Below are 14,838 nucleotides of genomic sequence, written 5' to 3'. Positions count from 1 at the left end.
CCAGAAGGAAGATAACTTTGAAATGACCAATCTGCTTTTCGTGCCGTTTCTGCTTCTTCAGCCCCTTTTTGCCTGTAAGGCCCACTCCCACTCAGCTTATCAGAGTCCCCCTCAGGATGCTGCCCAGTTCATGAACTGCTAACAAAAGCCAATTCAATCTTTAAAACTCTATTTGGGTTGGGGGTGGTGGCTCACGCCTGTAATCCCAGCACTTTGGGAGTCTGAGGCGGGTGGATCACCTGAGGTCAGGAGTTCAGGGCCAGCCTGGCCAACCTGGCATAACCCTGTCTCTACTTAAAAAAAAACAAAAATTAGCTGGGTGTGGTGGCACATGCCTGTAATCCCAGCTACTTGGGAGACTGAGGCAGGAGAATCACTTGAACCCTGGCGGTGGAGGTTGCAGTGAGCCGAGATAGTGCCAGTGCACTCCAGCCTGGGCAACAGAGTGAGACTCCATCTCAAAAAAACAAAAAAAAAAAAACAAAAAAAAACTAAAGAGTCAATTTGTTACTTTTTTTTTTTTTTTTTAAACACCTCCAAGTGTCCCCATGAGCTGGCCTCTTGCTCCTCCAGGACTCTTCTTTCCACTGACATCCTTGCTCTGGCCTAGGTAGCCACATTGATCCCCTTGCTAGCCCTCCTTCCACACTCCTGCCTCCAAGCCTTTGTTGAGTTTTCACTCTGCCTGGAATGTTCTTTACTCTGATATTTACAAAGCCAACTCCCTCTCTTCCTCAGGTCTTTACTCAAATGTCACATCATCAGTGAGGCCTTCACATATACACAGTGTAGATCAAATTATACCCCCAGCACTCCCTGGCCCTTTAAAGCTTTATCCTTTGCACTTGCCAACATCTGACATATTCTATATTGACTTGTGTTTATTATTCTGTCCCCCACCACACACGCATTGGAATATAAGCTCTATAAGGTCAGGGACTTTGTTTGTGACTATCTCTCCAGCGCCCAGAACAGTACCTGGCACAGAGTGGGTGTTCTATTAATGTTTGTTGAATGAAGCCCGGTTGCGGTGGCTTACGCCTGTAATCCCAACACTTTGGGAGGCCGAGGCAGGCAGATCGCCTGAGGTCAGGAGTTCGAGACCAGCCTGACCAACATGGAGAAACCCCATCTCTACTAAAAATACAAAATTAGCTGGGCGTGGTGGCACATGCCTGTAATCCCAGCTACTCGGGAGGCTCAGGCAGGAGAAACACTTGAACCCGGGAGGCAGAGGTTGTGGTGAGCCGAGATCATGCCATTGCACTTCAGCCTGGGCAACAAGAGTGAAACTCTGTCTCAAAAAAAAAAAAAGTTTGTTGAATCAATAAGTGGTATTGCTTATAGAAGAGCAAATCACACGTGGGTGAAGGATGACTTTGATTGAAGTTAGTTGAATGTGGTTAAGAGCTGGTTCTGAGTTGGACTTGCCTGGATTTGAATCCCAGCGCTCTCATTTGCCAGGTGTGACTGTGGGCAATTTGGTTACACTTTCTGTGCCTCAGTTCCTTGTCTGTGAAAGGAGGAGGATGCCAATACCCCCCATCAGCCTGTGTAAGGAGCATATGAGATTCTATGCATGAAGCTGCCTGGTTTGCACTCTGCGTGCTTGGTAAATGTTAGCTTTAAAAAAATTATACCTCGTAATACCACTTTGGGAAATGTAACTATGTAAAACACATAAAAAATTAGGCTGAAGAGAAAAGAACATTTAAATGCACACTGGTATGGGGGAATTTTATTGTATTTACAAAGGAAAAAGTGGATCAGAAATGAAAGAGGATTAACTGGATCCAGTTGCGTTTTGGCTACAGGTAGCCCGGGTCACAGGAGGAATCTTCATCCCTGGGAGTTCCTGCTGCGGAAAGAAAGATCAAACTCAATCCGGGGAACTGAAGTAAGGGTGGCTAGAGTGGGATGCATGGAACCAGGGTGACGGGTGCTCCCGTGGCAAGAGCTGGCCTTTTGGATTCCAAAAGAGGCAGTGTGGGGTGGAGGGAAGGATGCGCAAGCGTGCCAGCAAGGCGAGTCCCAGGCTTAGCCCCTGCTCTCTGCTCTGCCAGCCAACTCCCACCGAGACCCTGGGCCAGTCACTTCCCCTTGAAGAAGCTTCCTCTAATCCCCAGACAGGCTCAGTGTTCCCCCAGCCTCACCATCACCACTCCCCAGCATCTCTTCCCGCTCATCACAGTGAAGTAATTGTACAAGAACGTGTCTAGTTCCTTGCCGCTTTGGTGCGTTATGAATTCCATGAGAGCAGGGGTCGCTGCCCTCCTGTACCCTGCTATGCCTCCGGTCCAGAGCGTGTCATGTCATAGTCACTGGGTGGTCTTTACAGGGGTGGGAGGATGGCTAAACCCGAGCCTCAGTTTCCTTACAGGGCTGTTACGTGGACACAATGTATGACGGGTGCAAAAGTGTGCCATCTGTCACATGACTCTACTCTGCACTCTAAAGCAGGAACTTATTCCTGCTCACCAGTGATATCCTGGTATTTGCAGCAGTCGAGCTGGAGGGGGAACAATAGCTGTAGCAGCCTTCGGGGCCCATCCTGCCAGCTCTGCGGGCTCTATGATTTCAATGTCCGCGAAGCCTCTGGCTTTTAACTTGCGGGAACAAAGCCTGCATTCTTAGGATTAGCCCTCCATGGAGCCGTCCACCCTACCGGGGCCTGATGAGAGCCATAGCAGGTGAACAATTACCTAATCCCAGCCTGCGAGGCACAGAGGAGGCATTCTTCTTAGAGACATTATTTTTGAACTCTAGTCTTGCGGACCCTAGAGATGGTAAGAGCTAACCCCTCCTTTCACAGAGTCGAAACTAAGAAGTGTGTTGCTGTACCGCTAGTTGCGGAAACAGTCCTGGGGCCCAGGTGTTCTTCCTGCCTCCCAGACTGGTTGTCGCCCCTCCCGTCATCTGCCGTAGGCTTGGTGCTGCTTGTAGGTGGTGAAATCTCTGGGCTGGTGGTGTCTAATGGGGTTGGGAAGAAGATGAGAGAGGCCATGGAGAGCTCTGCTGGGAAGTGGATTTGCTTAATAGGTTGGACCACAAGTGCCCAGCAGAGCCACACTGGGACCTTCTTGTGCTCGCAGTTAAATCAGGCTCTAGGCCGGGTGCGGTGGCTCATGCCTGTAATCTCAGCACTTTGGGAGGCCAAGGCAGGTGGATCACCTGAGGTCAGGAGTTTGAGACCAGCCTGGCCAGCATGGTGAAACCCCATCTCTAGTAAAAGTACAAAAAATTAGCCGGGTGTGGTGGCGGGTGCCTGTATTCCCAGCACTTGGGGAGGCCGAGGAGGGCGGATCACCTGAGGTCAGGAGTTCAAGACCAGCCTGGCCAACATGGTGAAACCCTGTCTCTACTGAAAGTACAAAAATCAGCCGGGCATGGTGGCAGGCGCCTGTAATCCCAGCTACTCGGAGGGCTGAGAATCACTTGAAACCTGGAGGCAGAGGCTGCAGTGAGCTGAGATCTCGCCACTGCACTCCAGCCTGGGTGATGAGAGTGAAACTCCATCTCAACAACAACAACAAATCAGGCTGTAAACCCCAGCAGAGTTTCTCCAAACAGCCACGACATTTTTGGGAAACTTTGCCCATGAAGTGGGGGCTTTGTGCAAAGAAGTTCCAGGGAGGCAAAACAGGTCTGGGCCTGCCAGTCCCTGACTTGGGGCCAGCTGCCGCCCACTCTTTGCCTCACTTTTCCTCCTCTGTAGACTCCCAGGAGAAACGTGAGGGCCAGTGAGCTGGGGAACGACAGTCATCACGTCTCTTGTCGGCTGATCGTGTGTCTGCGCACACTCATCTACCACAGGGTGTGGGAGAGCTGGTCTGTCTTTGGCTTGATCGTTTTTTGAACTTGGCAAGGGATCCAGAGCATACCTGTCAGTTCACCTGCAGCCGAATCCTTGGGGACACCTGTTAAAATTCAGATTTCTGGGCCGTATCACGGAACCATTCAGTGAGTAACATTTTTGGGCATGGACACTGAGGCTGGCCTCTGGCTCCGCACTGGGATACAGCCATGGATAAGATGCGGTCTCCATCAGACACTTTCCACCCTTCATGACTAAAGAACTCTCCTAATATTGATTGATTGATTGATTGATTGAGACGGGATCTCACTATATTGGGCAAGCTGGTCTCAAACTCCTGGCCTCAAGTGATCCTTCCCCATCAGCTTCCCAAAGTGCTGGGATTATAGGCATGAGCCACCGCACCCGGGCACTCCCCTAGTTCTTTTTTTATTTTTTTTAGACAGAGTCTTGCTCTGTCACCCAGGCTGTAGTGCAATGGTGCGATCTCAGCTCACTGCAACCTCTGCCTCCCAGCTTCAAGCGATTCTCCTGCCTCAGCCTCCTGAGTGGCTGGGATTACAGGTGTGAGCCACCACACCCGGCTAATTTTTGTATTTGTAATAGAGACAGGGTTTTGCCATGTTGGCCAGGTTGGTCTTGAACTCCTGACCTCAGATGATCCACCCACCTCGGCCTCCCAAAGTGTTGGGATTACAGGCGTGAGCCACCATACCCAGCCACTATCCTAGTTCTTAATGTCTGTCAGGAGGGTCCTTGTTCTTGGTTTGTTTGGCAGAGCCCCATACCTTCAGAAAGGGGTGGATTTTTTCCTTTTCCCGGCAAACCACAGGGTAGGAAGCCCTGAAGTCCCTAGATGCGCACATGCACACACACCCATTACCTGTGCTTCTGCAGCAGAGCCACCAGGATGCTCTCCAATTCCATTTGCTTTTGTTCTGCCCACATGCCGTCTACCTGACGGCCAAGCCGTGCCCTTGCTCCTCGCTCTTGGTTGCTCTCTCTGTGTGGTTAGAAAAAGAGAACTAGTTGCTATTTGGGTAGGATGTGGAGAGGCAGGGGTATATCCCTATGCCTATTTCAATATCTGGTGTGGACTCTTCTACCCAACTGAAGTAGACTCAGCCACACTTAGGGAGGCAGTATATATAGTAGTGAAGAGCACAGAAGTACAAGTATACACAGTTGCAAAACATCTCCCCACAGATTATTAATTATAGAGGGAAAAATAACTTTATAGAGGAGAAATCTAGCAGACACCATGTTAACCAACTGATCGAAGTTACCATCTACCAATAATCCACCAATAATGGCACAAATTGCCATCCTGTGCCTCCTGATACCAGGCACTGAGAAGGACACAACACTACTTCTGTGAATGCATCACCTGATTCCTCTAATCATCATTAGAGGAATGCATCCCCTAATCATGGGGATATGTCTGGCAAATTCAACATGAGGGACATTCTATAAATCATTAGCCTTTACTAATGAAAACTGTCAATGTCATGAAAGACTGAGGAACGATTCCAGATTAAAAGAAACTGAAGAGACATGACAACTAAATGGTATCCATGACCCTGGATTGGGTCGCAGATCAGAAAAAGAAATAATTGTTATAAAGGACATTTTGGGACAACTGGTAAAATTTGAATATGGATTATAATTGATAATTATATTATGATTATGTAAGGGGATGTCCTTTGGTTAGGTATTAGGAAACACATATAGAAGTATCTAAGAGTAAAGGGTCATGATGACTGCAATTTACTCTCAAATGGTTCAGCAAAAATGATAACAATACTTAATGTGCATATGTGTTTCTGTGTGTATGTATCTGTATCTAGCTATAGATACAGAGTAAGCAAATGTGATAAAATGTTAGGAATTGGAAGGGTATATGGAAGTCCATTGTGCTTTTGTTGCAACGTTTTTGTAAGTTTGAGATTTTTTTCAAAGTAAAACCTAAAAAACATACAGGCTATAGAGTCAGGCAGTTTGGCTCCAAACTCTGCCACTCTTTGTGTGTCCTTTAAAAGCTATTAACCCTGGGCCAGGGCGCAGTGGCTCACGCCTGTAATCCCTGCACTTTGGGAGGCCGAGGCGGGCAGATCACGAGGTCAGGAGATCGAGACCATCCTGGCTAACATGGTGAAACCCCGTCTCTACTAAAATATACAAAAAATTAGCCGGGCATGGTGGCGGGCGCCTGTAGTCTCAGCTACTCAGGAGGCTGGGTCAGGAGAATGGTGTGAACCTGGGAGGTGGAGCTTGCAGTGAGCTGAGATTGTGCCGCTGCACTCCAGCCTGGGGGACAGAGGGAGACTCTATCTCAAAAAAAAAAAGCTATTAACGCTGTACAATGGGGATAAGAGTTGTTACGAAGATTAAAGAAGAAACTAAAAGCTGGGCAAGGTGGCTCACAACTGTAATCCCAATGCTTTGGGAGGCCAAGGTGGGAGGATCGCTTGAGGCCAGGAGTTCGAGACCAGCCTGGGCAACATAGTGAGACCCCATCTCTATAAAAAATAAAATAGTCAGTTGTGGTGGTGCACACTGGTAGTCCCAGCTACTTGGGAGGCTAAGATGGGAGGGTTGCTTGAGTCCAGGCATTTGAGGTTACAATGAGGCATGATCATTCCACTGTACTCCAGCCTGGGCAACAGAACGAGACCCTGTCTCTAAAAAAAAGAAAGCAAGAAACTAAGAATAATAGTAGCTGACACTACCAAGGGCATCCTGTGTGCCCAGCACTGTGCCAAGTGTCTGTAAATGTCCCAGGGCAGAGCCTTTGTTTTTGGCATGGAGTCGTGATTAAATGGTAGCTACTACCAGTGTGGTTACCGTCGGAGCCTAGCCGGAAGAGGCACGTGGTAGGTGTGGAGGTAAGCTGAGGTTTAGCGCTGGAACCCTTTTGCTATGGAAAGTCCAGAAATGACACTTGCTGTGCCAAGGAAGAGATCTGAATTGGTCCCTGGTCCTCCGTAGGGAACAAGCTCCTGGAGACTCTGCTGCAGGGTGTGGGAAGAAATCACTAGAACTCCTGCTTACCCCTGCTGCCTGCTCATGATGTCCTGGAGCAGCTTGCGGGCGGACAGCTGGCCCAGCACCTTCCGGTAGCTGTTGGTGAAGATGGCATCTGCATACCGCTGCATCCTGTGCAGAAGGAGTCAGGGGTCAGAGGGCGGGGTGGAGGCCAGGCGAGAGGACAGTCGAGGCAGCACTTGCCATGTCTCTGCAAGATCCTTCTGTTGCCATCTGTCCCACTCACCCCAAGAGAGACTCAGACCCCTCTGAGTGACCTCTGTGAAGCTGTGTCTGCCTCCTCTGCAAGGATGGGCAGTGGGTGATGCCTGGAGACATAGCCAGGGCCCAGTTGATGGGCTGAGTCTGCATTCACTAACACCTGCCCCATGGCAGGGATGGCTTGGGAGTGGTGGGAACTTTCCCCAGGGGCTGCTTACCTGAGGGTCAAAGGGGGAGGTGGGGAGCAGTGGGAGCTGCTGCTGAGGGTGAGGATCACAAAGAAGAACACCCAGAGTGGCATCCTTCACCCAGGGTGGCACCTGCAGAGTGACAGGAGGGGATGGTCAGGTATAGCCACAGCCATTGGGATGGCCTTCACTGGCCCAGCCCTGGGCTTGGCTCCATGGCAAGCCTTGGTCCTTGGTTTTTGGAAGCTGTGGGATGGGAAAAAGAACCCAGAGGCTGGAAGTCAGACAGACCTGAGTTCACATTCTGCCTCTGCCAGCCACCTGCTCTGACTTCATTTTCTCCATCTGTAGAATGGGCATGATGGAGCTCCCCTGCCAACCACATAGGGTTGAACTGAAAACCAGTGATAGTAGGGAAATTTCCCCTTACCATAAGGCATTAGAAGTAGGATTTGGGGCCAGGCACGGTGGCTCACGCCTGTAATCCCAGCACTTTGGGAGGCTGAGGTAGGCCGATCATCTGAGGCCAGGAGTTTGAGACCAGCCTGGCCAACCTGATGAAACCCCATCTCTACTAAAATTACAAAAATGAGACAGGAGTGGTGGCGTGTGCCTGTAATCCCAGCTACTTGGGAGGCTGAGGCACGAGAATCCCTTGAACCCAGGAGGTGGAAGTTGCAGTGAGCCAAGATCGTCCCATGCACTCCACGCTGGGTGTCAAAGTGAGACTCTGTCTCAAAAAAAAAAAAAAAAAAAAATTAAAATAAATGGGATCCCCCTTAGCAAGGAATGGGGAAGGTCAAAGAACCTTCTCTCAGTGCCCCTCATTCAACCCCATCCAGTGTGGCAGTGACAGCAGGCAGCAAGGGTAACTGCTCAGCTCTGAGTCAGACAAACTGGAAGTTCAATCCTGGCTCTGCTGTCATTAGCTGTGTGTCCCAGGACAAGTGGCTTCACCTCTCTGAGCCTTATTTTCCCCGGCCATAAAACCGAGATGGTAACTAGACTTCCTACTTCGGCTCCTGTAAGGATCTGGTGAAGTGAGGTGCCTGAATCAATAGGGAATTCTCTAGAAACCTTTGCTGTGGCTACCTAAGACTGACCCTCTCATACGGCAGGCTCTTCCTGTTTTAATTTTGTTTGGAGTTGGAGAGAGGGGAGAAGGGCTCTAAGTCTTGCTCCAGACGCTTAGATTTCGCTGAAGAGTTTTAGTCCTGGAAGAGACCGAAGAGCTGGGGGAGCCAGTGTGGTGTAGTCATCTCATAGTTCCTGTAACTACCCTTAATTGGGGCCTGCGGACACCGTGCTCTGCAATTAGGGGAAAACAGCCAGCAGGGGACAGAGCCCGCCTCCGCCGGGGCAAGTGCTACTGCTGTCAGCCCACACCTGCCCAAGCATGGAAACACGGCTGGCCTCGGGGGACCTGGCCACTTAGGAATTGGGTCCTCCCATCTCCCATGGGTTTCTCCCTCTCTCAGCAGGATGTCTACTCCATGGGGGTGTAGATCCAGCCAGAGGCCCAGCCAGCCCCGGAGATGGCCAGCACCCCCGCCTTTCCCACAATCTCCTCACATGGCTTCCTTCCCTCCCGCTCCTGGGTCCTGCTGAGGAGTTCTGGCAGGCAGGGCCAGCACTGGCAGAACCCCCCTTGCTCTCCTGGCCCTCTCGGGTTATCACCCTCCTTTCTGAAGGCACTGCATTCTCCTCTAACCCAGGGATGCCTTGGGCCCCCAGGCAGCACTCATGGGGCCTGCACACTGTATCCTGAGACCCTGCACCTGCAGAGCTGGAGGGAGCAGCAGCCCAGGCCTCAGTGGTCAGCCCCTCCCTCCACGACACGAGCATCCCCACAACACGCACACTGGCCGTCCTCCACTTCCTGCTCGAGTGAACACTTGCTGCCAGCGAATGACAGGGAGCTCACTACCCCCAGGCCCGGGAGCTTATTTCCAGGTAGTTCTTTATTTATTTATTTTGAGAGAAGGTCTCACTCTGTGGCCCAGGCTGAGGTGCAGTGGTGCAATCATAGCTCACTGCAGCCTCAAACTCCTGGGCTCAAGCAATCCTCCTGCCTCAGCCTCCTGAGTAGCTGGGGCAGCAGGCATGTGCCATTATGCCCAGCTAATTTTGAAATGTTTTGTAAAGACAAAGTCTCACTATATTGCCGAGGCTGGTTTCAAACCCCTGGGCTTAAGTGATCCCCCCACCTCAGCCTCCCAAAGAGCTGAGATTACAGGCATGAGCCACAGTGCCCGGCCCAGGCAGTTCTTATTGTTAGGAAGTTTGTCTCATCATGTCAAGCCCAAATCTCCTTCTGCTGCAAATATTTGTTAAGCCTCTACTGTTCCGGTAAGGACTGGGGCTAGAGAAAAGATGAGAACGTGGGATCTGCCCCGAGGGCTGGCTGTGTAACATCCGCCTGCTGGGCCGGAGCCTCTGCACCTGCAGCCACACGACTGGCCCTTTAGATACGTTCCGCATGTCTGACTTAAGCTTTTGTTCCTCAGACCAAGGCTCGGCAGGCTTCGGTCCTCCTCATCGCACCATACCACGTCTGGTCCCCCTTCTCCCCACCTGGTCCAGGCTGCCTCTCCAGAAGTGGAATTTCCTAAGCTGGGAGATCTTTGGATGCAAGCAGGGCCCCTTGACAGAAACCACTGCCTTTTCTGTTTCCCAGCTGCAGCCTGGCTTTCTTGCCTTCTTTGCTGCTGACCTTTTAAAGATTCAGGCAGATCTAGGTCCCCAATCACCTCCCTCCCCTGCTCAGAAGCCATTGGCTCCCCACTCCCTCCAGAATAAAGCTTAAACCCCTTCTCTTGGCTTAAGCTCTCCCTCTGCCTGCCCCTTCTCCCAAGGGCTGGCACAAGTGATTCCCAGCCCCTGTGCCCTATCAGGCTCCAAAACCCATCCTTGCACTCTCCCTCTGGAGCAGGCATCCCCATGCTCCTCTTACAGCCAAGGAAAAGAGCCTAGAGAGGACAAGGACATTTTCCATGGTCCTCCATCAAATTAGTTTTGGAGTGGGCACTTCGGAATGGGCCTCCTCATTCCCAGGCCAGCAGACTTCCTTCTGCTCCATGCAGCAGCCTCCCAGGTACAATGCTCTATTCACAGTATTCCCCATTCACAGGGAGCCTCAGCCTCCATCACCTGCACGTGGGAAAGGCTCTGAAAAAGAGGAAAGCTTCTTGCTCTTTGTTGTTGGGCCTCTGGGGAAGAAAGAACGGGAACAAACAGGAACACCTGCTTGATCGGCCCCTCCGTATGCACACCCAGTAGTCTCAGGGAGTTGAAAACAACCTTATAGGAAGGAGGTCAGACTTTGGTGGGGAGGGCAAGTCTTAGTAAACACAATACCCCGCTCATTCAAGATAAGGCTCAGCAACTGCACAAGTTAACCAAGAGGCTCAACATTTGCCACAAATCCTGTGCCCCAGGCATAGGTCAAGACACCACGGCAACCTCTGAGCTATGAGAACCGAATGCATGGGTTTGCAGATCCCACTGGATGAAAAGGGGAAACAAGAATTATCCAGTGTAGGGTAAGATAAGAAGAATAGAGGTTATGTCACTAAGGATAAAATAGCTCCAGCCTGAGTAACATAGCGAGACCCCATCTCTACAAAACAAAACAAAACAAAACTTATCTAGGCGTGGTGGCACATGCCTCTGGTCCCAGCTACTCTGGAGGCTGATGTGGGAGGATTGCTTGAGCCCGGGAGGTTAAGGCTGTAGTGATCCATGATAGTGCCGCTGCACAGTAGCCTAAGTGTCAGAGCAAGACCCTATCTCAAAGAATAAAATAAAATAGCTGTCAACAGACACATTCCACATGACAACTTAAGGAGTCAAAATTCACTGAATGAAGTGTAGCCGAGCCCAATAGCATTGCTGACAACTCTGATGACTGAAGGCACTCCAGAGTTTATAATCTATCATTATGATCATCGGTTAGCTTCCTGCAGTGCTTACTGATTCTGTGATTAGATGTACTTGAGATTGCCTAGATTCAGGATAAACGGGCACTTGATCTACATCCGTTGGCACCTTTTGCCAGCCTTCATGCCAGGAATGCCAGGAGAATTTCGCAGATTCACCTGCAGCTAACGACCGACGTCAGATCTCAAGCACCCAAATTCGCAAGGCCATTTGTGAAAACCCAGGGAAAGAACATCTTTAACCTTCCTTGAATATCCCCTTTGAAATTTGAGCACCCCAAAGCATAGACTTCCTGATCTGGTTTATAAACTGTTTCAGCGACAGCATTCCAAGTTAAAGGAAATCTAAGTTTTTAATGAGGAAGCATCTTGAACTGTCATTCAAAAGAGTGACACTCCACCTCCTTCCAGAAGGGGTTTGAGGCAGTCTACGGTGAAAGACACAAATACTTCAGGACCATTAAAGCAAGGATCAGGAGACAGGCGTGGGGTAGCGGAGGACTCCAAAGGCAGATAATTGTGTCTAAAACCTGGAGTAAAGAGTGTGGCTGCAATTGAGCAAGAAAGCAAAATGTTATCAATTTCCCGGCAATGACATTGAATCAGTTCTGAGTGATCAATGAGCAGTATTGATTTGCACAGCCACTTGGCTTGTCTCTGATCCGTGGCAGAATCCCATCGCCGACAGGAAAATCGAGCCAACTCACGTTTGCCCCTGAAGCCTGCCCACGCACCCTCAAAGGAGCACTGAGACCTCACCACCTGCAACAGACACCTGGAGCCAGTCCGCCACGCGCCCAAGTTAAGACAAGCCCCAAACGGCACCATCAAAAGCCTATTCCAGAGCCCCTATTGAGGGGTGATTTTATCCAGAGAGGGGCTCCAATGTACTCACCAGTCCATGGGCAAAGAGGATGGCAGTGGGCCTCTTGGACTCAGTGTTTCTGAGTTGGTGAGAAGGTTAACTTTTCTTACCCCCACCCAGCCTAGCCCCCCAGGGCCACCCCTCTCACCTGATGCTGCAGATCTCCCTCTGCTCCGAGGCACTGCTCAAATCCAGGGGCCCTGGGCTGCGTGTTTGCTCCGGCAGCCGCCTGGCGTTCCCATCATTTATCCCTTCATTTTCCTAAGCGTTGTTAGCGTCAGAGAATCAATTACCCACAAGTCAACCAAAGGACTGTTTTTAGCATCACATCACACTGACAAACCCTATTGGTGAAAGAGGTTTGGCCTCTTGCAAACTTAGACTCCTGGTAAAGCCTCCCTTTATCTTTGACAGGGTGGACAGAGTACAAAGTTGTAACATTATTCCAAGAGGATATAGAGAATATATACTGCTATAATAGTGATTGGAGAACTTGGCTGGGTGCGGTGGCTCACACCTGCCATCCCAGCACTTTGGGAGGCTGAGGCAGGTGGATTGCCTGAGCTCAGAAGTTTGAGACCAACCTGGGCAACATAATGAGACCCTGTTTCTACAAAAAAATTAAAAATCAGCTGGGCGTGGTGGCACACGGGTGCAGTCCCAGCTACTCAGGTGGCTGAGGCAAGAGTGTCACCTGAGCCTGGGAGGCGGAGGTTGCAGTGAGCCAAGACCACACTACTGCACTCCAGCCTGGGTGACAGAGCAAGACTCTATCTCAAAAAATACATTAAAAAAAAAAAAAAGAAAAAGTATGTGTTAAAAATAATTGGAGGACTCATAACAATGAAACACCGAGAGTTTATTGATTCTCCAAGATAAATGTGCCTTTTTAACAGTTCATATAATTTAGTTTTGTCCCTGTGTAATTTTATTTCACTTTTGGGTAGACAACATTATGAATAAGCGTTATTCTCTCCTTAGTGGGGAATTTGTTCCCTATCTCCCTTGTCATCCAATTATCAGAATTCTGCACTATTTGATTTACACCTGCTTGGTCACAGGCTGATTTCAACAGCTAGCCTGGGGGCATCCGTCTTCATCTGTCAAGGCAGCCAGACATAGGCTGTTGCCTCAGAGAAGTGTGAAATGAGAGGGAAGAGATGGAAAACCTTGGGAGAGTTGTTGTGTTTCCAGATTTCTCTAGCCTATAGCTAAGAAATCCTCAGGAATGACATAAAAGCATAGGAGGCAGAAGCTCTGGTTTCCTAGGCAGCCGTGGTGGAGGTGTGGAAAGAGCTCCAAGCCTCGAGTCTAAGGACCTGCTGCCTCTCCCAAGCCTGTCAATAATGACCTCTGTGACCCTTAGGAAGTTACTTCTACCTGGCCGGGCGCGGTGGCTCACACCTGTAATCCCAGCACTTTGGGAGGCTGAGGCGGGTGGATCATGAGGTCAGGGGTTCGAGACCAGGCTGACCAACATGGTGAAACCCCGTCTCTACTAAAAATACAAAAATTAGCTGGGTGTGGTAGTGGGCGCCTGTAATCCCAGCTACTCAGGAGGCTGAGGCAGGAGAATTGCTTGAACTCGGGAGGTGGAGGTTGCAGTGAGCCAAGATTGTGCCACTGCACTCCAGCCTAGGTGACAGAACGAGACTCTGTCTCAAAAAAAGAAAAAAAAATTCTACGCTCCAGGCCTCAGTTTCTACTTGGAAACTTGAGAGTTGACATAGAACAGCAACTTTCAAACTTTTTTTTTTTGAGAGGGAGTCTATCTTTGTCACCCAGGTTGGAGTGCTGTGACGTAATCTCGACTCACCGCAACCTCCACCTCCCAGGTTCAAATGATTCTCCTGCCTCAGCCTCCAGAGTAGCTGGGATTACAGGCATGTACCACCACGCCTGGCTAAATTTTGTATTTTAGTAGAGATGGGATTTCGCCATGTTGGCCAGGCTGGTCTCAAACTTCTGACCTCAGGTGATCCACTCGCCTCTGCCTCCCAAAGTACTGGGATGACAGGTGTGAGCCACCACACCCAGCCCAAACATTTTTTAAAAAGTGGCAAAACTCTTTCTTTGGAAACCTACAAAGACAGGTTTTTAATATGGAGCTACTCTGATTGAAGAGGGGGAAGTGGAGACCCCCTTGCCTATCCCTGAGGTACCTCAATGGGTCACAATTACAAGCCAGTAGTTTCCAAGAGTCCCCTTAGCAACGCTATTTTGTGGTTCTGCTTCTTAGCCTGCACTGAGCCATATTCTTGGCATCTAGCAAATACCAGATGTTTCTCATAGAAGCAAGGCTTGAGTGGTATGTCACCTTGCTGGCCAGGATATGAAGTGGTCAGGTCAGGCCAGATCCCCAAGGATTAAGAATGGGCTGATAGTGGCCAGGTGCAGTGGCTCATGCCTGTAATCCTAGCACTTTGGGAGGCCCAGGCGGGCAGACTGCCTGAGCTCAGGAGTTTGAGACCACTCTGGGCAACATGGTGAAACCCTGTCTCTACTAAAATACAAAAAAAATTAGCTGGGTGTGGTGGCGTGTGCCTGTAATCCCAGCTACTGGGGAGGCTGAGGCACAAGAATCGCTTAAGCCCCAGAGGCAGAGGTTGCAGTGAGCCGAGATGGCGCCACTGCACTTCAGCTTGAACGACAGAGTGAGACTCTGTCTCAAAAAAAATAAAATAAAATAAAATAAAAGGCAGGGCGTGGTAGTTCACGTCTGTAATCCCAGCACCTTGGGAGGCCGAGGCAGGCGGATCAAGAGGTCAGGAGATCGAGATCATCCTG

General features: G+C 50.1%; 1 protein-coding gene across 2 annotated transcripts; it reads right to left on the bottom strand.

The window, feature by feature from the left end:
- Window positions 1-1,631: 1,631 nt before the first annotated feature.
- GHRH (growth hormone releasing hormone) lies at window positions 1,632-12,270 on the bottom strand. 2 transcript variants are annotated; one of them, XM_032143060.2, is made up of 5 exons: window positions 12,200-12,270; window positions 7,279-7,380; window positions 6,866-6,970; window positions 4,698-4,817; window positions 1,632-1,858 (listed from the first exon to the last, which is right to left on the bottom strand). In XM_032143060.2, exons 2-5 carry the CDS (start codon window positions 7,359-7,361, stop codon window positions 1,840-1,842), a joined length of 327 nt encoding a protein of 108 aa, XP_031998951.1. In that variant the 5' UTR covers window positions 7,362-7,380; window positions 12,200-12,270; the 3' UTR covers window positions 1,632-1,839. The 2 variants fall into 2 exon arrangements, with proteins under 2 accessions (XP_031998951.1, XP_031998952.1); XM_032143061.2 differs by having other exon boundaries at window positions 1,632-1,855.
- Between the last annotated feature and the right edge of the window lie 2,568 nt (window positions 12,271-14,838).

The sequence above is a fragment of the Hylobates moloch genome, unplaced genomic scaffold, assembly GCF_009828535.3.
Source record: "Hylobates moloch isolate HMO894 unplaced genomic scaffold, HMol_V3 SCAFFOLD_21, whole genome shotgun sequence".
Lineage (NCBI taxonomy): Eukaryota > Metazoa > Chordata > Mammalia > Primates > Hylobatidae > Hylobates > Hylobates moloch.
Note: the sequence above shows the minus strand (reverse complement) of the source record. Positions and strands in the feature narration are given on the sequence as shown.